This window comes from Myotis daubentonii, chromosome 5 (genome assembly GCF_963259705.1).
Source record: "Myotis daubentonii chromosome 5, mMyoDau2.1, whole genome shotgun sequence".
NCBI lineage: Eukaryota > Metazoa > Chordata > Mammalia > Chiroptera > Vespertilionidae > Myotis > Myotis daubentonii.
In genome coordinates this window covers 42,778,447-42,802,890 of record NC_081844.1, presented here as the reverse complement: position 1 = coordinate 42,802,890, position 24,444 = coordinate 42,778,447, and the positions used below count along the sequence as shown (strand labels likewise).

General features: G+C 37.8%; 1 protein-coding gene across 5 annotated transcripts in view; it reads right to left on the bottom strand.

Moving 5' to 3' along the window:
* Positions 1-24,444, bottom strand: part of NEK1 (NIMA related kinase 1) — a 147,637-nt gene that overhangs the window by 43,134 nt on the left and 80,059 nt on the right. For 4 of the 5 annotated variants that reach the window (XM_059697657.1, XM_059697656.1, XM_059697660.1 and 1 more), the window contains 4 exons: positions 12,829-12,912; positions 12,324-12,411; positions 11,850-11,920; positions 11,165-11,260 (listed from right to left, as the gene is read on the bottom strand). In XM_059697657.1, coding sequence (XP_059553640.1) covers positions 11,165-11,260; positions 11,850-11,920; positions 12,324-12,411; positions 12,829-12,912 — 339 coding nt within the window. The remainder of the gene's footprint in view (positions 1-11,164; positions 11,261-11,849; positions 11,921-12,323; positions 12,412-12,828; positions 12,913-24,444) is intronic. The other variant, XM_059697659.1, reaches the window with a different exon arrangement.

Here is a 24,444-nt window from a genome sequence, read left to right as displayed (position 1 = left end):
ATACATTTGCACAAACCCATAGAGTATATAACACCAAGAGTGAAACCTAATGTAAACTATGGACTTTGGATGGTGATGTGTCTGTGTAGGTTCATCAATTAAAACAAATGTACCTGGTAGAGGGTGGTTATAATAGGGCAAGTTATACATGTGTGAGGCAAGAGTTATATGGGAAACCTTTGTACATTCCTTTTAATTTTGCTGTGAACCTAAAACTGCTCTAAAAATTAGTCTTTAATTTTAAAAAAAGAGAAGAAAATACTGTCTTAACCCCATAGTTCAATATTTCAGTATTGTGGAGAAAGTATGCTGATGTTTAAAACATTTAACTTATATAATAAAAGGCTAATATGCAAATCAACCAAACGGTGGAACAACCTGTCGCTATGATGCGCACCGACCACCAGGGGGCAGACACTCAATGCAGGAGCTGCACCCTGGTGGTCAGTGTGCTCCCACAGGGGGAACACCGCTCAGCCAGAAGCAAGTGCAGCGGCAGTGGCAGGAGCCTCTCCTGCCTCCATGACAGCACTAAGGATGTCCAACTGAAGGCAGTCAGACAGCCCCCAAGGGCTCCCGGACTGCAAGAGGGTACAAGCCTGGCTGAGGGACCCCCCCCACCCCAAGTGCACGAATTGCATGCACCAGGCCTCTAGTATATATATAAAAGCCTAAGTGACCGTTACGACTGAACAATCAGTCGACCAGTTGCTATGATGCGCACTAACCACCAGGGGGCAGATGCTCAATGCAGGAGCTGCCCCCTGGTGGTCAGTGCACTCCCACAGCCCCTCCCCCCAGCCAGCCGCCCTCCCCACCACGATGGCCCTGATCAGAGGGCCAGCCAGCCAACATCCCTCGGTCCCTCCCCCACGCTGGGAAGCCCCTCGACCAGCTGACCAACCTCCTGCAGTCCCTTCCCCTGGCTGGTCCCCCATAGGCCTTGATTGCCGGCCAGGCCAAGGGACCTCTATCCGTGCATGAATTCGTGCACTGGGCACCTAGTATTATATATAACTTTTTAAAAATTAGAGTTCTTACAAATGACTATAATTTCCTTGAAAGATTATATAGAAATATTTTGAAACTTTATGATTATCTTATCATAGAGTATACTCAAAAAAGGTTCCATAAATTTTGAGGGAAAAAAACAAGCTCCAATTAGATCTGAACAAATAGCCACATTTTTAGAATAATGTTATTTCCCTAGATGATTATTTTGAAGGAAACAAATTAATTTAAATGTACAAATTCTGTTGTTATTTTGTAAATCAGTAATAATTTCTCTACTACATATCATATTTATTAATTGTATTATGCCAATTCACTTAAAAATTATTTCTGCTATTTCAATAAATAAGTTTGATATGATTTTGTGAGAAAACAAATATATAATATCTGATTAAAATTAATCAACACATTCAAAGATGTACTAAGTGTGAAGCACAATGCTAGATAATGAGTATTGAAAATGAATGATACATGGGAACTATGTGAGGTGATAGATGTATTAAGTAACATTATTGTGGTAAACATTTCACAATATCTACACATATCTCAGTAAACCTGGGGGCAGAGGGGAACTCAATATATTGTAGACCAGAACTAATGGCAGTAAATAATTTCAAACCAAAGAAAAATAAAATAAAATGAATGACACATGCTTTCTCTCAAAGAATTATAAACTAGAAGAGAAAGGGAAACACATAAATCAATCAGTATGTTACAGAGAAATAAAAGTAGAGAGATGTGTGTTAAATGATCTGGGGAAAAACAAACAAAATAGAAACCACAGAAAGAACTGTGTAAAAAGCCAGGATGGAAGATAGATAGAGTGGCCTTCAAGAGTAGCCAGTTTGAATGGCCATTCATTGTTTAAGGAAGTCATGAAATACAACTGAATGGGAAAGGTCTACACTCTAAGTCCAAAACTCCCCCTCACTAACCCTGTGGTTGTTTTTATGTTTCTTATCCTCTCTACACTTCAAAATTCTTCTCTCTAAAATGGAAATGCTGTACTCATTGTCTCTTTGGTATATGGATTAAATGTGATAATTTACGTAAGGTGTACAGCTGTGTGTGTAATAAATGGTAGCAATTATTATAGTTCAGCAAACATTTATTTAGATTTTATTAAATAAAGTCATGTGGCTTAAACACTAAAAGCCTGGTTTTAAAACCTGATGAAATGAAGACACTTGCACAAAGCAAAATAAAAACAAGACCTCCCATCTATATACAATCAGAATTTAAAGTTTTTGCACTACAAAAGAAGGTTTATGACACAGAGGTCAATAAGCAGCAGAAACCTGAAAGAAAATACTTTACATTATAAAAATTTAAAAACTAAGATTTTAAAAAATGATCAAGAGTAATTTAATTGTATGAATAATTAAACAGGAAAGATAGTATGAATTTAAACAATTTTACTAAAGAAGAGCACCAATTTCCCTTCTCAACCTATGATATAATTTGTATTTATGCTTATAAAGAATATCTCAAGAGTCATTTCCAGAAATTATTGGGCAGATGCCTATGATAGGAACATGAAGAAAACTAATAATAAAAGAAAAAAAAGTCACCCATATACCTACTGCTCCAACTAATGATAACTTCATTCATCTATACTTTTTAAATGTTTATTCATATGCACACATAATTTTTATACGACTTAAACAGGCACTGGCACAACTCTGGGAAATTGTAGACTTATGGCCTACAAAAAATTTTAAATCCTCTTGGCAATACTTAGCAGATAGTAAAGAAAGGCGAAAGTCACATAAAGAAACTGAAAATCCTTTACCTTGACTTTATAATATTAAGATGTAAATTATATTGAAGAGATATTTCTATATTAATCTCAATCTTAAGAAAAACCAAAATAACAGAGACAAAACACTAAAAGTCTGGTTTTAAAACCAGATATATTTACCAATATATTTATTGGTAAAGTGTATGACTTAATATGAGACTAAAGATAGTCACATTTAGGACAGTGCTAAAACTATGCTAAAAGATGGACAATCTCTACTAAATTCTCTTCATACTATTCATCTTTGTGCCCATAGAAGCAAATCTCTTTTTTTAACCAACAGAAGATACTTTAATGAAGAAAATGTTTCACACATTACTATTAAAATTTACTTTATATTATTAAAATCTGTCTGGCTGACATATTTGTATATGGCTAATGACTAGTATATAGTCCATGATCTAAGATATATTTGATCCAATGTATAAGACAACATTATTGGTACCTTTGTAATAATCACTGTCAGCAGTCTTTAGTAAATGCTTATGTCCTATAATCAAACATATATTAGTTTCTCCCTGGGTCAACTAAGCTAAACAAATCAGAAGAAACAAAAACAATGAGCAAGCAAAGAAACTCAGACATTTGAAATTTAAAGCAAAGAACTAAGAACCAACAGAACATCCTGCTAACTCTAACAATTACAAAACTAATAATAAAACTAAGTCAGCTTTTGGAAAATTTAACAGTAATTTGGGGTATCTATTGAGACATGGCAACATCATTCATTATAAGCCAAGTTAACACATATCATTAACTTATTAGTACAGTAGAACTTTGGCCTTCTGTGTAAACATCATCAACATATGACTTATAACCTGAATTCAGCTTAAGGCTATTCTTCAATGCTAACCAGATCTTGAGATAGAAGATAATAACATATTTGTTATTGTAATAAGAGAAAACATTGGAGTCCTTAATTCAGAAAGTCTGTCTGCCTGCCTGATTGCCCCTAACTGCCTCCCCCGCTTGGCCTGGTCACCCCCAAATGACCCCCTCCCCACTGGCCTGATCACCTCCAACTGCCCTCCCCCTGCCAGCCTACTCGCCCCTCACTGACCCCCCGCCAGACTGGTTACCCCCAACTGCTCCCCTGCTGGCCTAGTTGCCCCACACAGCCTGTTGTTCGGTCATTTGGTTGGCCCTCACTAACCCCCCTGCCGGCCCCTGGTCGTCCCACACAGCCTGTTCAGTCGTCCTGCCACTTAGGCTTTTATACATATAGACTAGAGGCCTGGTGCACAAAAATTTGTGCACTGGGGGGGCTGGGGTCCCTCAGCCCGGCCTGTGCCCTCTCGCAGTCTGGGAGCCCTTGGGAGATAATGACCTGCTGGCTTAGGCCTGCTCCCAGGTGGCAGAGGGCAGGCCCAATCCCTAGGTGCAGCCCCTGGTTGGGCTCAGAGCAGGACCAATTGGGGAGTTGAGGCGCCGCCCCCTGTCATGCACAGAGCAGGGCGGATTGGGAGGTTGCGATGCCACCCTCAGTCACGCTCAGGGTAGGGCCGATTGGAGGGTTGGGGCACCGCCCCCTATCACACTCAAGGCAGAGTCGATGGGGAGGTTGTGGCACCACCCCGTCACGCACAGAGCAGGGCCAATCAGGGGGTTGGGGCACTGCCCCCAGTCACGCACAGAGCAGGGCCGATCAGGGGGTTCGGGAGCTCCCCCCCCCGTCACGCACAGAGCAGGGCCCATCAGGGGGTTGAGGAGCTCCCCCCGTCACTCACAGAGTAGGGCCGATAGGGGAGTTGGCACACCGCCCCATCACACACAGAGCAGGGCCGATCAGGGGGTTGGGGTGTCTCCCTCTATCACCCACAGAGCAGGGCCAATCAGGGGGTTGGGGCGCCACCACTGTCACACTCAGGGCAGGGCCGATGGGGAGGTTATGGCTCTACCCCATCACACACAGAGCAGAGCCCGTGAGGGTGGGGGAGGGTTGGGGCACCGCCCTCTAACACCCACAGAGCAGGGCCGATCAGGGGGTTGGGGCGCCTTCCCCTGTCACGAACAGAGCAGGGCGGATAGGGAGGTTGTGGCCCCACCCCCTGTTACACACAGAGCCGCAGGGCGATCAGGGGGTTTGGGCGCTGCCCCCTGTCACACTGATCCCGGTGCTGGGAGGCCTCGTGGCTCCGCTGATCCCGGTGCTAGGAGGCATATTACCCTTTTACTATATAGAATAGAGGCCTGGTGCACGGGTGGGGGCCAGCTGGTTTGCCATGAAGAGTGTCCTGGATCAGGGTGGGGGTCCCCACTGGGGTGTCTGGCCAGCCTGGATGAGGGGATGATGGCTGCTTGCAGCTGGTCACACACCCTTCAGGGTGGGGGTCCCCACTGGGGTGCCTGGCCAGTCTGGGTGAGGGGCTGAGGGCTGTTTTCAGGCTGGCAGGTGACTGAAGCTCCCAACTGCTCCTTTTTTTCTTTTTTCTTTTTTATTCTGAGCCAGCTTTAGCTCTGAGGCTCCAGGTCTTAGGCCTCCGCTCCTGAAAGCAGGTATCTGGTTTGTTTCGGTTCTCGAAATTCTGTATCAACTCCAGCTCTGAGATCCCAGCCGGCTGAAAGCTGGTTTCTGGAGTTTTGTTTAGCGTCTGTATTTGTTACAATGTTTGAAACTGCAGGCTCAAAGGCCTGCAGCGGCAGGCGGGGAATGCTGGAGTCCTCCGTCACTGAAGCAAGCAAGCCTCATGTTAGTTTCAAGCTGCCTGGCTGCCGGCCGCCATCTTGGCTGACAGTTAATTTGTATATTGCCCTGATTAGCCAATGGGAAGGGTAGCGGTCGTACGCCAATTACCATGTTTCTCTTTTATTAGTGTAGATATGCTAGTTGAGAAAGGCTAGCTATTCTTCAATGTTAACAGATCCTGAGATAGAAGATAACATATTTTTAAATTGTCATACGAGGAAACATTAGACTCAGTTCTTAATTCAGAAAATCGGTCCAATGGGAAAAACAACATAGAAATGAAATTTATTAAACTAAGAAAACAAAACAAAGTTTCATAGAAGACAAAAGTATAAAATAATAGGACAAGGAATCTCTGCCAAATCACTACCTCTAGTAAGCACAAGTCTGTATTATTTGGGGGTGGGGGGAGGGGGGAATCCTATCATCATACATGAAAATTAATTTCAATAGTGAAGTCCTATTTAGTTCCACCATATTTTACCATTAATTATGTCAAAGAGAAAAATTTATAAAATTGGGTATACATGCCAAAGATTTAATAAGTAAGGCAGCCATTTTTACCATTTGTTAGATCAAAGACGTTAGAGAATTCAATGAAAGATATGTGGCCTTGCCCTAACTGGTTTGGCTCAGTGGATAAAGCATCGGCCTGTGGAATGAAAGGTCCCAGGTTCGATTCCGGTCAAGGGCATGTGCCTTGGTTGCGGACACATCCCTGGTGGGGAGTGTGCAGGAGGCAGCTGATCAATGTTTTCCTCTCATCGATGTTTCTAACTTTCTATCCCTCTCCCTTCTTCTCTGTAAAAAAATCAATAAAATATATTTTTTTAAAAAAAAGATATGTGGTCTTACTGAAGGAAAATGCAACAACATACATACAGTGAAACTTTTAACTAACATTTCAGAAAATTTAATAATGCTAACTCCAACTCTGAATACTATGATAATCACTCCTAAATTAGAGTAATGGGCAATACATAAATGTATAGTAAAGCCCCTTATACTATATCTAGATCAGGGGTGGGCAAACTTTTTGACTCGAGGGCCACAATGGGTTCTTAAACTGGACCGGAGGGCCGGAACAAAAGCATGGATGGAGTGTTTGTGTGAACTAATTAAATTCAAAGTAAACATCATTACATAAAAGGGTACGGTCTTTTTTTTTTTTTTTTTAGTTTTATTCATTTCAAACGGGCCGGATCCAGCCCGTGGGCCGTAGTTTGCCCACGGCTGGTCTAGATTATGCTAAATTAGACTTTCTATTGACATAATTACTCAGTAAAATAACTTTAATCCACTTTATATAGATTAATCTGGAGTTAAGTACTTACATTATGAAGACTATTTTTCTAGGTAATTTAGACTAAACAACATTAGAGATCAAGCCCTTCATTTAGGAGATGAGGAAATAAAGGCCTAGAAACATTAAGCCAGTTCCCCAAACAGGTTAACTGGCAGAGCTGAGACTGAAATTCAGGTGTTTAGATTCCCAGTCTTATTTTCCTCCCAGTCTATTGAGATATAGACATACATCACTGTATGAGTTCCAGGTATACAGAATAAAGACTTGGCTTACATATATTGTCAAATGATTACCACAATAAGTTTCGTTAACATCCATCATCCCATATAGATACAATAAAAAGAAATAAAAAGAAAAAAATATCTCTCCTTGTAATAAGAACTCTTAGGGTTTACTCTCTTAACTTCCTTATATATCATACACCACTGTTAGCTATAGTCATCAGGTTGTACATTACATCCCTAATACTTATTAATCTTATAACTGGGAGCCTGTATCTTTTAACCACCAATTTCTTCTTCCCCAATCACTACCTCTAGTAACCAAAAATCTGATCTTTTTTTTATGAGTTTCTAGCCTCCTTTTGTTAGTAAACAAATGTTTACTGAACAGTTCTCTATGCATAAATAAAATATCATGAGCCACAGAATTCCCAATGAATTTATTTTGTGTTACTATTCACCAAGTACCCTACTGACATTTGACATGGTGAATCAGTTAAGCTTCTTTGATTAAAAGCAATAGAAACTAATTCTGAAGGAAGGGAGGAGGGTAACGGAGGGGGAAAGGAGCAGTAAGTAGGATCGCAAAAGCAAAAGGAATCTTTGCCAAAAACCTGGGTAGCTTTATGAATCTAGGTGGCAGAAACTAATTTGTGATTTTCTTGAGGTTCTCTTACAGCATTAAACAAACTCCAACTTGAAATCTTGTGATATTCTGCTCAAGCCTCAAACCCTGGGAGAGAATTCAATTGGTCTACTTTAGATGACCTGCCTATCCCTCAGCTAGTAGAAGCCAGGAAACCTTGTTGGACAGTTTTACCATAAGCGCACACAATAAAATAATTCCCCCAGGTGAAAATGGGTCCCTTGCCTGTTGGATCTCAAAAGCCAGGCTCACTACCACAGTTTAATGCTGCTACCACAAAAACAATTCTGAAGGAACGTGAAGAAATACAAAGTTGTACCATACTAGCAAGTAGTATTACCTATCAATAATATAATCATACACCTGTCATTTGTGCACTTTACAACTATCTAAGGCATATCTGCCATTAAAAAGAAGATATATACAGAGAAAAAAGTTTTACACTGGTTTTATGTAGCTTGGAAAGCAAAGACTTTAAGGGGAGTTTTTCTTAGGCTGCATTGTAAGTATATGAATGCTCTTAAAGTACCTTGGATGGGTATAATGAGGTCGAATGCAGCCTTCTGATAAGAGAAAAGCATTGGCTCCAATTGGTCATCTGAGAAAATAAAACTATGCTACTACTATTGCAGGTTTACAACTGTCCAGTAATAATAATATTATCTCTATACAATAAAAGCCTAAGCGACTGTTACGCAGAATTACCAGAATGACTGGTCACTATGATGCACACTGACCACCAGGGGGCTGACACTCAATGTAGGAGCTGCTCCCTGGTGGTCACTGTGCTCCCACAGGGGGAGCGCTGCTCAGCCAGAAGCCGGGCTCATGGCTGGCAAGCTTAGTGGCAGTGGTAGGATCCTCTCCCACCTACATGGGAGTGCTAAGGAGCAGCAAGCCAAGCAGCAGAGAGCCTGCCGCTAGGGAGCAGTGAACTTAGCAGTAAGGAGCAAGCAAGAGGGCAGTAAGGAGCAAGGGATCCTGGACTGCGAGAGGGATGTCCGACTGCTGGCTTAGGCCTTATATAATAAGAACTAGAGGCCTGGTGCACAAAATTTCATGCACTGAGGGGAGGGAGGGTCTCTCAGCCCGGCCTGTGTCCTCTTCCAGTCCGGGCTTCCTTGCTCCTTACTGCCCTCCTGCAGCGGAGGTGGGAGAAGCTTCTGCCACCGCCGCTGCACTCGCCATCCATGAGCCTGGCTTCTGGCTGAGCAGCACTCCCCCTGTGGGAGTGCACTGACCACCAGGGGAAAGCTCCTGTGTTGAGCATGTGCCCCTAGTGGTCAGTGCATGTCATAGCAACCGGTCGTTCTACCGTTCGGTCAATTTGCATATTAGGGTTTTATTATATAGGATGTAAAGCATCCACTCAGAGCTGAATCACTGTTGAACATAATTTGTAAAATGTACTTGTTAAACTATAAAAACCTAAAAGTGCTTCCAGAATGCTCCCCTCCTCTTCTTCCACCTCCTCCATCACCTGTAAAACTTCTTTGCTCCAGAGGCTTAGGGAAAGTTAAGGTCATACTATGAAGACCATCAGAGGAGCAGCTTTGAAATAGGGACCTCAGTATAAGTAGTATCCTAATTCTCTTTGATGTTCTTAAGTCTATTGATGTCAAATAAACGTTATCTTGCAGAGATTTCTGAAACTGTTCATGTCCAGTGATACTTGGAACAAGGAGCATGATTCCAAATTGAGCTCATAATGTGTCTATTTAAATGGATAAGATTGATGGCAAGACTAAGGACAAGAACATTCTAAGGGAGCAAAAGATGGGGAGTCTGTCCACAAGAAGCCTTATAGGCCTGTATGGCAGGTCAAAAGAATGGGACAAAGATAGAAATAAAATATACAACAAAGAGTAAAATGCAATAAAGTAGGAACTCATCATGTTCAAGATATAGACTCTGACTTAACCACAGAACAGATTTCCGCAGATATGTTGTCTGAATTCTGGAGCTCTCTTTCACTCATTCTTGTATAGCTAAATGTTTCTTTCTCATTAGGAATCTGGTAAGACAAGAATCTACTTCTATATTACATCAATGGGTGGATTTTCAAAAATCACATTAACAGATGCACAAAAGGCATTTGATAAAACTCCAAATCACGTTCCTGATAAAACTGTAAAATCTAGAGATAAGACCCTATTCCTTACTATTTTACCATACACAACAGAAAAATAAATGAAGTACATCCATTAAAGACAGAAACAAAATAGTATCCCTATTCTTAGTTAACATTATCTTGGAAGTACTGGCCAATGCAGTTAAGAATAAAATGGTAACAAAAGGCACAATTTTCAAAAAGCAGAAGAAATCAATGTGTAGAGCATAAGAATAAAAACTTCAACACTAGGTAAACCCAGTTTCAAATCCCTGTTCTGCACTTACTGGAAATGTGACCTCATCTAATTGTTTTACCCTTTCAATATCTGCTTTGTAAAGATTAAACAAAGCAATACATGTGCCGTGGTTATAATGTGCCTGGCATAAAATAAATAGTAAATAAACTGTAGAGATTACTTTTATGATGGATATCATAACCACTTGCCGATGACATAGTCTTATGCTACAAGCCCATAAAATTAACCGAAAAGTGATAAAATAGGTAAACTCATTGCACAAGAAATAAGCAAAACAAAAACAATTTCTCCAAATATCAGCAATATTCTATCAGAAAAAGAAACCTGTAAATACAGAAATGGAATTTTAAACTACCAATAAATAACCTTTACAAGAAATATAACAAGTATGAGTTAAAAATGATCAAAATTGTGCAAGAGATAAAAAAAGAAACAATGAGTAATGTAGATATTTAACATACTCCTGATTAAAAACTATTATAAACATATCAGTTCTTCTTAAGCTAATTGTAGGTTTAAGGTAATACAGATCAAAATTCCAACAGGATCAAAAAATTATCCTAAAATATATCTGATAAAGAAAGAGACAGAAAATAACTAAGCATAACATATGTTAAAAAGAAATAAGGGACAAACTCTATTAGAAATTAAAATATATTCTAAATCCATAATTACTAATACAATGTGGTATTGGTAAAATAGACAAAAAGAATGGAGCAGAAGAAATCATGACACATATTTGCTATAGAGTCTTTCTCTAGTATAATAGAATTTAACGTATCTTAAAGGTAGCACTATAAACAGTGGAAATTAGAAGGAAGGTGTAGCCAATAGAAGATGCTGGGACTTTGATTAGCAATAACAAAATAAATAAATAAATTAGGTTCTCACCTCAAATCAAGCCCCAAAATAACTATCATCCTTAAATAGCAGAGAGAGAGAGAGAGAGAGAGAGAGAGAGAGAGAGAGAGAGAGCGCATTAGAGAGGAGAAGAGCAGGGAGGAGAGGGAGAACTAATGAGAATTTTAAAAAATAGAGTTACAAAATTATAATTCTGACATACTACCCAGCAAGAGATACAAGGGCATTAACATGACCAGGATTAAGAATGAGCTAAATCTTACATTATCTTCCCACGCTCTCTTTTCTCTCTCATATGCTTCCTTTCTCTTTCGTTCCAATTGTTCTTTTAGTACAGCAGCACGTGCATTTGCTTGGGCCTGAAAATAAAAACAACAAAATTAGTTACCAGAAAGAAGGGCATAAGAGTGTGTGTTTTTCAGGTCTATACAAATATTTACTTTTCAGACAAAAAAGAAACGTGTGTGCACACACATGTGTTTGGTGTCCCAGAATCAAAATGTAAGCTCACTCTATATTTCCAGCACCTAAACCAGGGCTCAACAAACAGCAGCTGCTTGATACGTGTTTGTTGAGTGAAAATAAATGCAGGCACACTCTAATGGAAATACAACTGTAAAAATTTTAAATGATAATTATTATACATGAACTTTATTTTTTTCACAGAAGTGAACAACTACATTTTTCATTTATAAGGTTACTATTTTTCCTTTTTAACGTTACCTGTGTGATGGTTTAATGTATTTATACCATGGTTTCATTAAATTTATCTCCATAAATATGATATAAAGAGTGAAAAAGTGCTATTTTTTAGAAACCAAAAATTGAGGGATGAAGGGGAAAGAAAAATTAAGGCAAGAGAAGACGATGACTGTACTACAAAAGGCTTAACACAATTCTCTATCTAAGGCTTCAATTTTCTCTAAGAAAACCATTTCCAGTCTATACCTTAAGAGCTTCAACTCTTTTACGTCTCATGTCAGCCTCCTCACTTCCTTGTCCTTCAGAATTATCAGCTGCTTTCTGTAAAATAAGTAGAGAAGCAAACCACTTAGGATAGAACTTCAAATTTGGTGCAGAGAATATGAATAAACTAACATCTAACTATGTAAAATGGTAAATTGTTCAATGTTACTCATTTGTTCTCACAATTAACTCTTATGTACAACAAGGAAAAAGATAAAAAGAGAATGATAGAAAATGTAGCATTTAATAAGTCCATGGATATGATTTATATTTTCCTCTTAGAATTCCTCTGGAACAAATAAATGGTAGTATCAATTTTAAATAAGATTTACTTTACCCCCTTTTAGAGTTTTCTGGTCTTTGACTTTCACTGTCTTGATCAGATTTTGTGTTGCATTTTAAATCTTAACCTATTATAATGTCATTCAATTATGTTTTCTAAAATTGAATGTCAACCTGCCTTTTCACCACGAAGTTTGGCTCTAATCTGTTGGCGCTCATTGAAATTCTGCAATCTTATTTGTCTCAGCCTCGCAAGATAAACCTATAAGGAGAAAAAAAACACCACATTTTAATTTAAAAGAAAAACTACCAACATTTTTTTTTTACTGCTAAATCATTGTTAAATTAAAGAAAAGGGTTAATCTGAATACCATAAATAAAAATTTCAAAATCTTAGCTTTCAATTTTTTAATTTAGATCAGCTTATTTCTGAAAAGAAATACATTGCAATTACAAATTTTTAATTTTATCAAAAGAAAAGAAATTGAACTCAGGATACCAAATAACAGTTATGGGGCAAAATTATGACACAGTATGTCAGTCAAAAAAATATTAACAGGTCCCTATAGACCTACAAAATCCTTAAATAATTGTTAAGCATTTAAACCATGCAGGAAAGGAAGGCAATAAACTCAAAAATGGCTATGTGACGGAGGAAGCGAACATGCGGGAAGCATACCTCTTCCTCTTTGTTTCTTGGCTTCCCTCCTCTTGAAGAGCTGGACCTGCCTCCATACATAGCTGCCAGGTTTTGCAGGATTCCCTGTTCATCATTTAATGTACTAAGTTTAAAGAATGACTAAGGCTACATCAGCATCTTACCTAGGAATATCCAGGTGCCACTTTATTTCTTTTGGCTAATACTGATTATTTATTTCTAGCTGATAAACTGAAAACAAACCCTGGCGTTTTCCTATATCAGCTAAACCAACATATTCAGTGACAACAGAAGGAAGTAATTAAACCCCATAGAACAGTATTTGAAATAGAGACCGGCTATGCTTTTATTAGCCATATAAATAAGCAGGTTTCCAAAATTGTTTTGGAGGTTAGCTAAGTCCCAAGTCAAAAATTTCCTCTACAAAGGGCCAATCATTTCTATATGTTTGTTTACATACTAAAAACACAAACACAATACAAACTATTTGAGCTTAAACTTTTTGCGCTCGGGGAAGTCCTATTACTATACTACAAAGAATCATAGCCAATCACAAACTGATTCATTTTTTAACATAGTTTATCATAAACATGATAATTACCTTATTAGAAATTAGTACCCTTCAATAAAAGTATTATAGATTGTTGAATTATTCATTTTCTCTTCCTTCAGCACATGACTGGGTTTCATGTTCCTCCTAATTAAAAAAAAATCTTCAGTCCCACTTCCCCATCTAATGTCTTTTTATCAACTTGTTGAAAGTGTACATTTTAAGCTCATCACCTCCATTTTCCTGCCTGCCATTCATTTTTTAACCCACTACAATCTGTTTTTTGATCTCACTGTGACTGAAAATTTTCTAAGGTTACCAATGACCTCTAGTTCACAATTCAAATGAACCCTTTTGAGTAGATTTTGCATTTAACAATTCCACTGGAAATTAGTTTAGGCTAAATCTACTAAATTTACATAAGCATTCTTTTCTTTCATAAATATAATGTATGTTCACTGTACAAAATCTATAAAGTGAAGAAAATATAAATAATTCATAATTCTATTACCTTGCAGGCAAAATTTAAGAATATTACCTTCCAAATTTCCTTCTATGTATATGCATGAATATACATTTATTTTTACAAAAATTAATGAAACTTTACTGTATTCTGATTTTTTTCACTTAATATTAATTAACATTAATGTTCTGAGTCTCTTTCTACATTCATTATTCTTAAAAACATTATTCTTAACTGACTGACTACATGATATGCATAATATTCCACTAAATAGTGAATTACAATTTACACATCAAAAAAAAAACCAAAAAAAAAAACCTGCCTCTCTTCTCTTTCAGTATTTAAAACAGCACTCTCTCCTGAGATCTTCCAATCTTCACTATTTTTCACAGGCTTTTCTCTTCCTTGGCTCATTGCTAATGTCAATATTTTCTAGAGATTCATTCTCTGGCCCTTCTTTACTTTCTCATTCCCAGGCCTTAACATATGTTGCCAATTCCTAAATCTAAACCAACTTCACAGTCCTTTTCTCTTGAATTTCTATGTATATACAATTGACATCTGGACAATGCTCTTATGTAGGAAAGGTTCTTCAAATAATTTATAGACCTGATTTCATCATTCTTTTTACTACATGATCTTATTCCTACCTCAGTTATTGATCACAGTTGGATATCCAAGTCAGAAAGGTGGGAGTTACCTCTCTATCTCTTTTTCTCTCTCTGTCTCGTCTGCCTAATATAAATGACTACCAAATACTAAGTCTACCTTATAATAATTCCATAATTTTTATCTCTAGGTTTTGCCTCCAGAAGAGCTTCCTAACTTATCATCTTACCTCTGGTCTCCCTCCCCACCCAACCTATCCACCCAGTCTAGTCTCAGAGACCCTTTCCAATATTCTCTTTCACACTGAGCCCCACAGAAATCCATTATTATCAGAATATATACCACTTTCTGTTGAACGGCAGATAAAGCATCTCTAGTCTCATCTCTCAATCATAAAGCCTACATTCTAGCCATGACAACTACTTGTGGTTTATGGACTATCATCTCATCATCTCAAAATGGCTAACTCACCTTCCAAAATGCAAACCAAACATCCCACCCCAGGAAAGCTTTACCCACGCCTCCTTCAGTGAGTCAAGTGTGACCTGCCATACCATTTTTTTGTATATAACTCCCACAGTAGCACTCATCAGAGTGGTAGAAGGGCAATATTCTATGACAGTTAAGACCATGGACTGTGACAGGCTGTGAAGTCTGGCAGTTCATGTATTTGTCAATGCCTCCTAACCACTGCTGACCTTCAGCAAAATTACTTACTAGTAAACTTGCTGTAAGACTGGCATAATAATACCACCCACTTCATAGGTGTGCCAGAACAAAAAGTATTATTATGTGAGCATGTTCTGCCTTCCCCCTCTTCCAGCCTGAGAAAAGGCTTCTACCCACTCAGTTTCCTCCCCTCTTCAAGATCTTGCCATTAGCTTATCAGTTACTTGAGCTTTGGGGATACAGATCATAGGGCGGGGGAGGTGAGGTGAGGGAAAACAAGGAAAAGGCAAGGCTGGTCAAAGATATGAGGTGAACTCTGAAAAGGTGTATGGGAATATCTACAGTTACAGGAGAGTGGGTGGTGAACTGAATACTGGTATAAGTTATATCTTCCCTTCATGCTATTTGAAAAATACAAGTAAAACATATCAGAGTTACTTTGAAGCAATCTTTTTAATATTTTAGTTTGAAATATTAAAGGTGAAAAGTACAGGAATGTTCTGTGCATCTTTTATCCAGCTTCTCCCAATTTTATCGTCTTGTGTAACTGTAGTACATTATCAAAACTAGGAAAACTGGCTCTGGTACAAACCATAGAGCCTGATCTCAGCAGTTATACATGCACACATTTGTGTCACTACATCAATGTGATTTTATTACATGTATAGCTTTGTGTAACCGCCATAATCAAGATATTTAATTGTACCATTTCTGTAACACTTCATAGCCATATTCACTACACCTCTCCCTAATACCCATCAACTATTAATCTGTTCTCCAACTCCATAATTATATTTCACAAATTATATATATGTACATATATATGGAATCATATAGTATGTATCTTTTTGAGATTGACTGTTTTTACTCAGTATTATTTCCTTGCAATCTGCTCTTGAGTATATGTTGCAGAGAAAGGAAAATTTATATTCATTTAGAAACTTGTATTCAAGTGTTCTTGGCAACTTTACTCTTATAGCCAAAAACTTAAAACTACCCAGATGTACTAAAGTGGATGAATGAATAAACAAATTATGTTATATTCGTACCATGGTATCATGTTTAGCAGTGAAATGGGATGAAGCATTGAAGTCTTTCTTTTTAGAGTTTCTCTAACCTATATAGTTTTTAAATTTCAGTTATCCAAACATGGAAAATTTTGAATTCCTACGCAAGTATATAAAATAACTTAAAATCCATGGTTTCTTTAAATTACAATTCAACCTAAAAATTATATAAGTTTCAAATGTTTATTCACAGGTCAGGGACTTTGACTTCATTTGCCACAGAACCAATATTATGATTTACTAGGATTTCCCAAAGCCATTAATAAAATGTACTGATCAAATAATTTAACTGTAGCAGTTTTCCAATTCTAGAGGATTAATCTTTAAGATCGAGAACTTAATCATAACTATTTAAGTTTGTTTATTTATAATGTGATTTTTAAAAGTATTAGAAAACACACTTTAGGCTTAAGACATAACCTCTTTACAAATAGATCATGAGCATGTAATTAAATATGTATCAATGGAAAAATATTATGTGCTGCCTTAAATTACTGATGTTGACCTATTTTTCTTGAAGAATCAGGGTTATTATTTTAAACTAGAGGCCCAGTGCACAAATTCATGCACTAGTGGGGTCCCTCAGCCTGGCCTGTGGGATCAGGCCAAAACTGGCTCTCTGTCGGGAGCCGGTCCATGCTTGCTGTTTCAAGGGACCTGGCATATATGGCATATGGTTCTTAATATGTTTGCTCACCTTCTTGGCGCTGTGTTTTAACCAAGGTCACCTCTCTGAGAAAGGTTGTTTCCCCAGGTAGGAATTTTTCCCTGAAGTCAGGGAGGGGATGAAACTCCTTAACTAAGTGGCAGGCAGGTAGTTAATCACTACAAACAATCATGCTTAAGCTACATAATCTTTACTCCCTGGAATGGAGATAAGAAACGCCCTAACCTTTGTAATAGAGATTGATAGGATTGAATCAACTGGTATAAATACAGATGTAACAAGACAGCAAGACACAGAACTTAGAACAGAATCAACAAGACAGAACTTCAGAGACAGAATTCAGAAGACAGAACCTACGCGGAACCTGGAGATGGAGGAGCTTCGCTGGAGAGAACATGGCAAGGGATCCTGGACTGAACCTGACTGCAGAGGTTGGCAAGAGAGCCTGACTAGAACCTGGTGACTGAACCTGGCTGGAGATCTCAGACAGAACCTGGCTGGAGAACCTAGCGAGGGAACATGGCCACAGAACCTGGCTGGAGATCCTAAGCAGAACCTCTCTGGAGATCCAGACCAGAACTTGGCTGGAGATCCTGGCTGGAGATCCTGGCTAGGCTGCTGATCAACTGAACACTGTCTCCGTGTCCTTCCTTCTTCGCCGACGCCGTCCACACCTTTGGGGACCCCTGGACCTGCTGGGGCTGAACCCCGGCAGCTCTCCAACATCCCCCGAGGGGTCCTGGACTGCAAGAGGGCACACGTCAGGCCAAGGGACCCCACTGATGCACGATTAGGACCGGGAAGGGAGGCAGGAGGTTGGCCAGCTGGGGAGGGACTGCGGGAGGACTCTAGGGCATGTCCAGGCCATCTCGCTCAGTCCCGATCGGCCAGACCCCTACCGGTCAGAGCATCTGCCCCCTGGTGGTCAGTGCATATCATAATGACTGGTTGACCAGTCGAGTGTCTGCCCCCTCATGGTCAGTGCACATCATAGCAAGTGGTTGAGTGGCCTTAGCATATCATTAGCATATTACGCTTTGACTGGTTGAACAAATGACCGGACACTTAGCATATTAGGCTTTTATAATAGGATATCCATCACTGTAGTGTGTTATAGGTTCAGTTATTATACAAAGATATTTAGCAATTATAATGTTGAATTGAGAAGCAAAAGTTGTTGCAACCCATAAATTTGCATTAATGACCAGTATAAAATTAGTCCCCACATATTACTCCAACCCTACTTAACACCAGTTTTTAGTTACATTCAACACATCAAGGTCTCTGTTGGTCAATCTCTCCCTGATTGTTTGGTGTTGTAAATATCTAACAATATAATGCATACCTAATACAAACTGATTAACAAAGTAAGTTGCTAATCTTGCCAAAGATGAAGGATTTCATGAAAATGAAGACAGTGATATTGGAAAATTGTTCAGATTACATGCAAAATCATCTACAAATATGACAGAAAGAAAACTACAAAGAATTATGATATTAGTCTTTGAAAATAGTTTGTGTATTAAAAATTAAGAAAAGATCTTTGGAAAACTGACGAAGGTTCAGCCATTTTTTTAAAAATGGCTCCCTTTTACAATGTTATAAAAGTAAAACCTAAAAAACAAGAAGTGAAGGATATAGCATCTTTCATCAATATTTTTCACATGGGTGCATCTTATTATTATTTCAATGACATCTTATAATCCTATATAATAAAATCCTAATATGCAAATCGTCCCCTCAACCAGGAGTTCAACCGGCAGGTGGCTGGAGAACGGAGGCCCAGGCCGGCAGCCAGCAACAGCTAGGGACCCTACTTGTGCACGAATTTCGTGCACTGGGCCTTTATTCTGTTATAATCTTATGAACTATTGGCCAGGCAGGAGCTACAACACATATGTTACTGCCTGAGTAATTTATGAATTTTTGTTATTTTTTTCTTTTTTTTTTTTTGTATCATAACTGAACAACCACAATCCCCCAAAGTTTCAATTTTTAAAAAATGGAAGGCTTCTTTGAGAGGAAATATGAGCCCTAGCAGTTGTTAAAAGCCTTCCATTGATTCCTGCTAATCAGAGCCAAAGTGTCAGTATTAAAACGTGCAGACTGGTACTGACTCCTTGAGAGAAAAATCCCAGGGACAAAATTAGAATACCCTTTTAAGAAAGGCTGAAGTATCAACGTACTTGGTGACATGAAAGCTAATATTATTTGAGAAAATATGAACATCAATGACTCTAATGTCAGGGAGAAAGGACTGAAAAGTCAAATTATAAATGTAAAGCAGATTTAGGAATGAGTACCTTTATCAATTTCTCTCATTCATATTTTCCTTTTTGTGGATGCACAAGAATGACATAATAAAAAATAAGTCTAAAAAAAGTATTTCAAAAAGTATAAAATAAACAAGTGATAAAAAGCACTGTATCAAGTTAAATTGGCAACATTTTTCCTCTTTTAATCATATGTAAAAAAACAATATGCCTTATAGCCAGAACTTGAATTTGATAAAAATACGTATAGTATTCATTACACTATCCTATCAGCAAAGTTATAACCCTCCCCAAATTATTTTCCAAATACAGATTTGCAATTATAACCAAAATTCTGATAAATATAAGACAAAGTATTTTTAAATTGTATTTTTCAAGGCAAATACCTAATTAAATTATTTTTTCACTCTTTACTAAAAAATGTGAATCTCTATTTTAGCTGAATTTACTTTAAATGTTCTTTTCTCAATATCAACAAAGCTGGGCTAAGGAGGGTCTTATGACAGGGTTGAGTGAATTAGGCATATCACTCTAAGTGACTGTTCTTCCGGATTTCTGATTATGTTTTCAAAGTAGGTACTCCATGAGTTGTCTATCATACTCCTCTCACTCTCGCCTCTCTAAGCCTCTCTAATTAATTAATTAGCGCTGATAAACTCTTGGAAGGGGTCATGCCTTACTGTTTTATCCTTAGTACCTAATAATACCTTGCACAATATAGATGTGTAATACATTCTTTTTAAAAATATATTTCTTTTTTAAAAAATATTTTACTTTTTGTTGATCCTCACCCAAGAATATTTTTCCCATTGATTTTTTTTTTTTTTTAGAAAGTGGAAGAGGGTGAGGGGGAGAGAGAGAATGGAGAGAGGAACAAGGAGAGAGGAGAAAGGAGAAAGGGAGAGAAGGAGAGTGGGGGGGAAAGAGGGAAGGAGAGAGAGAGAGAGAGAGAGAGAGAGAGAGAGAGAGAGAGAGAGAGAAACATCTATGTAAGAGAGACACATGGATTGGTTGCCTCTCACACAGCCCGGACTGGAGCCTGGGATTAAACCTGCACCCGAGGTACATGCCCTTGACAAGGAATCAAACATGAGACCCTCTGGTGTGCAGGCCGATGTTCTATCCACAGAGCCACTCTAACCAGGGCTAGATGTGTAATACATTCTTGTTCCATAGAACCAACTGATTACATGCCGAGCATATTATAGTAATTATACTATTCCAATTCTACGGTTAATGATCACCTCGTCCACAGCAGAGAACTAATTCAATGGTACTGAAAACACGTTTCCTGTTCCCTGAGGCAACAGAAAGGTACCATGAACTATCTCTCCAAGAAGATAAGGGAGATAGGATTCAGGTAAAAACTACAAATGGCAGTTTCAGGGAACTGCAATAGTCTAATATTGCTAAAGTTTAAGGGATAAAGAAGGTAACAGACAGAGGGAAATCAAGAGCAGTGAGAAAGCCAAAGGATGAAAGCTTTGTGCTAAGCTGGAGAGGTTTTAATTTACTCTCCAAGCAATAAAGAACCACTAAACTCTAAGCATATGAGCAATGTGTTCAATTTTGCTTTAGAAAGATCACTTTGGCAGCTCAAGTAAAAGATGTGTTAGACTAAATCAAGATTAGAAATAAAGAGATGAAAGAACTAGCAAGAGATAATTATCTCAACTACAGCAGAAATAATAAAAATAGAAAGGAGGAGAGGGATGTAAGATATTCAGAAAGTAGAAAACAGGATTGCGTCACTGACTGGATATGAGTTGGGTGGGACAGTGACAGAGAGGAGATACCAAAAGATGTCTTGAATTCCCAGTTAACTCAAACCAGAAACTTCAACATCAAGCCATCTTTGATGCTAATTCTCTACAGCAGTATGGGCAACACATGAAGGGCAGTGGGTTTGAAGACAATGACATGAATTTAGTTTTGGAAATAGTAAGGATGAGGTACCCGGTAAGATGGCTCAGGTAAGATGAAATAAGTACATGCCACCCTTATTTCCCACTGAATGTAACTATAAAATCTACAGAAATCTCCATAAAATTTGAGGACTCTGTAAAGAAAAATCAGCAGGAAAATTAGAGAACACCAGAACTCAAAGTATTAGCAAACACGTGATGAGTATACCACTCTTTAAAAAAACACAGTATCTTCTGCCTAAACCTAACTTGGCGAAACTCCTGAAACTGGGCACTCTGGTAATGACAGAGATGAAAGAAAACTTCTTGTTCTGGCTTAAGGAGAAGGAGGGACTCTCAGGGAAAACTCAGGGAGGAGGTAGGAAATCTTCCCCCATTTTTCTTTTTCTCTTCTTTTTTCCCTTTCTCTTGTGTCACAGCCCCAAGGAAAGCTCACTGCTGTGGTGAGAGCTGAGACAGCAACAGGAGCTTACAGGAACTAAAACTCAGGGAAGACAAGATTTGTCTCCTGGGACACTAAAGCTCCAAGAAGGCAGAGTCAAAACCTATGCCTCCTCCCTTCTTCTGCTCTCCCTCCCCATTCCTCCCTCCACTTGGTCCCAGAAGTGGTAAAATCCTAGATATATGAGTCTTATACCTAGAATAATGAAAAGTGAAGCCCCAGAGAATAGGAAAGCATCAAGTCTATGGCATCAGAAAAATGACCCCGTAAGTTATTTATAAAGTCCTAGGCTCACCTATTACCTGTGTGTATGTGGATATAATCCTGTTCTGCATACCAAAGACTTTGAGCATGGAGCAAAGAAATAGACTTCTGCCCAGATCCCAGACAGACCTCACTGGGCAGTGCACACATGGAAAGGATCTGAAGGACATTGTAAAGCTTTGAGAAAGGAAGTGTAAGTAGAACCACAGTACACAGAAGAAGGGTTAGGAACTTGCAGCCTGAGCCTGACAAGCCAATTGCCTGCTAAAACAAATATAATCAATAATCTCCATAAAATTTAAACAAAACACAGAGTCTAATAGTATAATATTCCAAATGCCTAGGATACAATCCAAAATTAATCAGCATACGAGGAACCACAAAAATCTCATCTTCCTTGGGAATATACAATAAACATAATTAGATAACACAGATGGTAAAATTATTTAAAAGAAACTATTATAAAAGTGCTTGAACAGCAATGAGCAGTAGTGAAAAAAGGTTAAAACAGAAGGTATTAGAAAACAAAGAAAGAAAAAGAAAACAGACAGAAACACAAAATACAATTATCAAAACAAAACACTCACTGAATGGATTAAAAAAAGTAAAATGAGGATAAAAAGGGAAAGAGTTATGAACCAGAACAGAGAACAGAAATGATCTAAACTGGATAAAAGAGAGAAAAGAGATTGAGGAAAAAATGAGCAGAGTTTCACAAACCTGTGGAACAAGTTCATGTCATCAGAGAACCAGAGAAGAGAAAAAGTACAGTGCTGGAAAATAGCTGAAGAAATAATGGTTCAAAAATGGCATAAGGCAAAGACCTACAAGTTCAAGAAACTTAACAAACCACCAACAGAATAAACCTAAAGAAATCCAAGCCCAGAGACAACTTAATCACTCCAAGAAAAAATCTTGGAGCATCTAGAGATAGGTGCTCTAAATAAGACATTACCTATAAGAGAAAAATAATTTTAATAGTAGTCTCATCAAAAACTATAAAGTAACATTTTTAAAGAGAAAAATGAAATAAAGTGTTAACCCAAAATACTACATCCAGCAAAAATATTGTTTAGAAATAAAGATGTTTAAATTTTTTGTTTAAAAATAAAACTAAGAGGATTTATAGCCAGTACACCTATTCTAAAATAATAGAAATTCTTCAGATGGAGGAAAATGATGTAAGAAGGAAACTTGGAAAATTAAGAATAAAGGAATACCAAGAGAAATAGTAAATATTTGTGTACATATTACAAAGTATTCCTGTTCTCTTGAGTTCTTATATATGTTTGAAGTTATAAGCAAAAATTATAACATGGCCTAGAGATTTAAATTGTATGTAAATGTATATGTAATATACAAGACAACTATAGCAAAAAGGATTTAAAGGGAAGAGAGTAAAGGGACCTATATGATAGAAAGATTTCTACATTCTAATTGAAGTAATAAACTACTGTTTATTGTGAAAAGTGAAGTCTGGTTTTTAATCCTGTTATCAACCACTAAAAGATATATAAAAGAACGTTATAGCCAAAATCACAAAGATTAAATAAAATTAAATAACAAAAGGAATTCCAATGTCTGAAGTCAGCAAAAAATTAGAAAGAGAAACAAAAACAGACGGAACAGAAAACAAACAATAAAATGTTATACCTAAATCTAAATAAATCAATAATTATATTTAATGTAATTACATGTAATAACATGATATAATTACATTAAACACACCAATTTAAAAGCAGGAATTGCCCTGGCCTGTGTGGCTCAGTTGGTTGAGCAATGTCCCATGCACCAAAAGGTTGCCAGTTTGATTCCGAGTAGGGGCAATTTCCCGGGTTGTGGGCTCAGTCCGCAGTAGAGAGCGTGCAGGAGACAGCCGATCTCACACTGATGTTTCTTTCTTTCTCTCTCTCTCTTTCTCCCTTCCTCTCTAAAATCAATAAACACATACAAAATTTTTATAAGGCAGGAATTATTAGAAAGGATAAAAAAATTTGCACAAATGAACATAGATTAACTACAAAAAACTCACCTCAATCAATCATTATAGATAGATTAAAAGTAAAGAACGTAGAACTATAACTATGCCTGTCACACAGTAAGCACCCAATAAATGATAAATGTTAACAATATCAGTATTATAATCATCAAATTGGATGGAGTGGGAAAGATTACTTTTGAATAGATGAAATTATAGTCTTCTCTGAGACTAGAGAAAACAAAGAAAGATTGAATACCATGATGGATAAATTTATGAGTATGGAGGCAGAATATCTGAGAAAATGTGAGATTCTTAAGCTTAATTTTACCTGTAAAGTAAAATATTTTCATAGAGAAGGATGAAGGACAAAATCATTGAGGAAAATTGCCACTGTGGGCAATAGGAGAGGCTGTTGACCATGAAGCTATAAAAGGATTGTTGATTAGGACTGACAGCGTGGCAGAAATCAGAAATCATAAACTGATCTGACATTAATCATCAGAGCTTTAATTTTCTCTAGCAATGCTCAGAAGCTTGAGTGTAGAAATAGTCCAGTCACTAGCTAAACTAGACATAATAAGGAGAGATATACCAACTCAGTAAGAAGGGCTCCCCAGGGAGGACAGGCTAGTCAATTATACTTATTAATATAAGTGAGTGAATACAATTTTCACGTTACTCCAATGAGTTTAAAGGCATCTCTTTTGGAAAGCACATAAATGTCTAT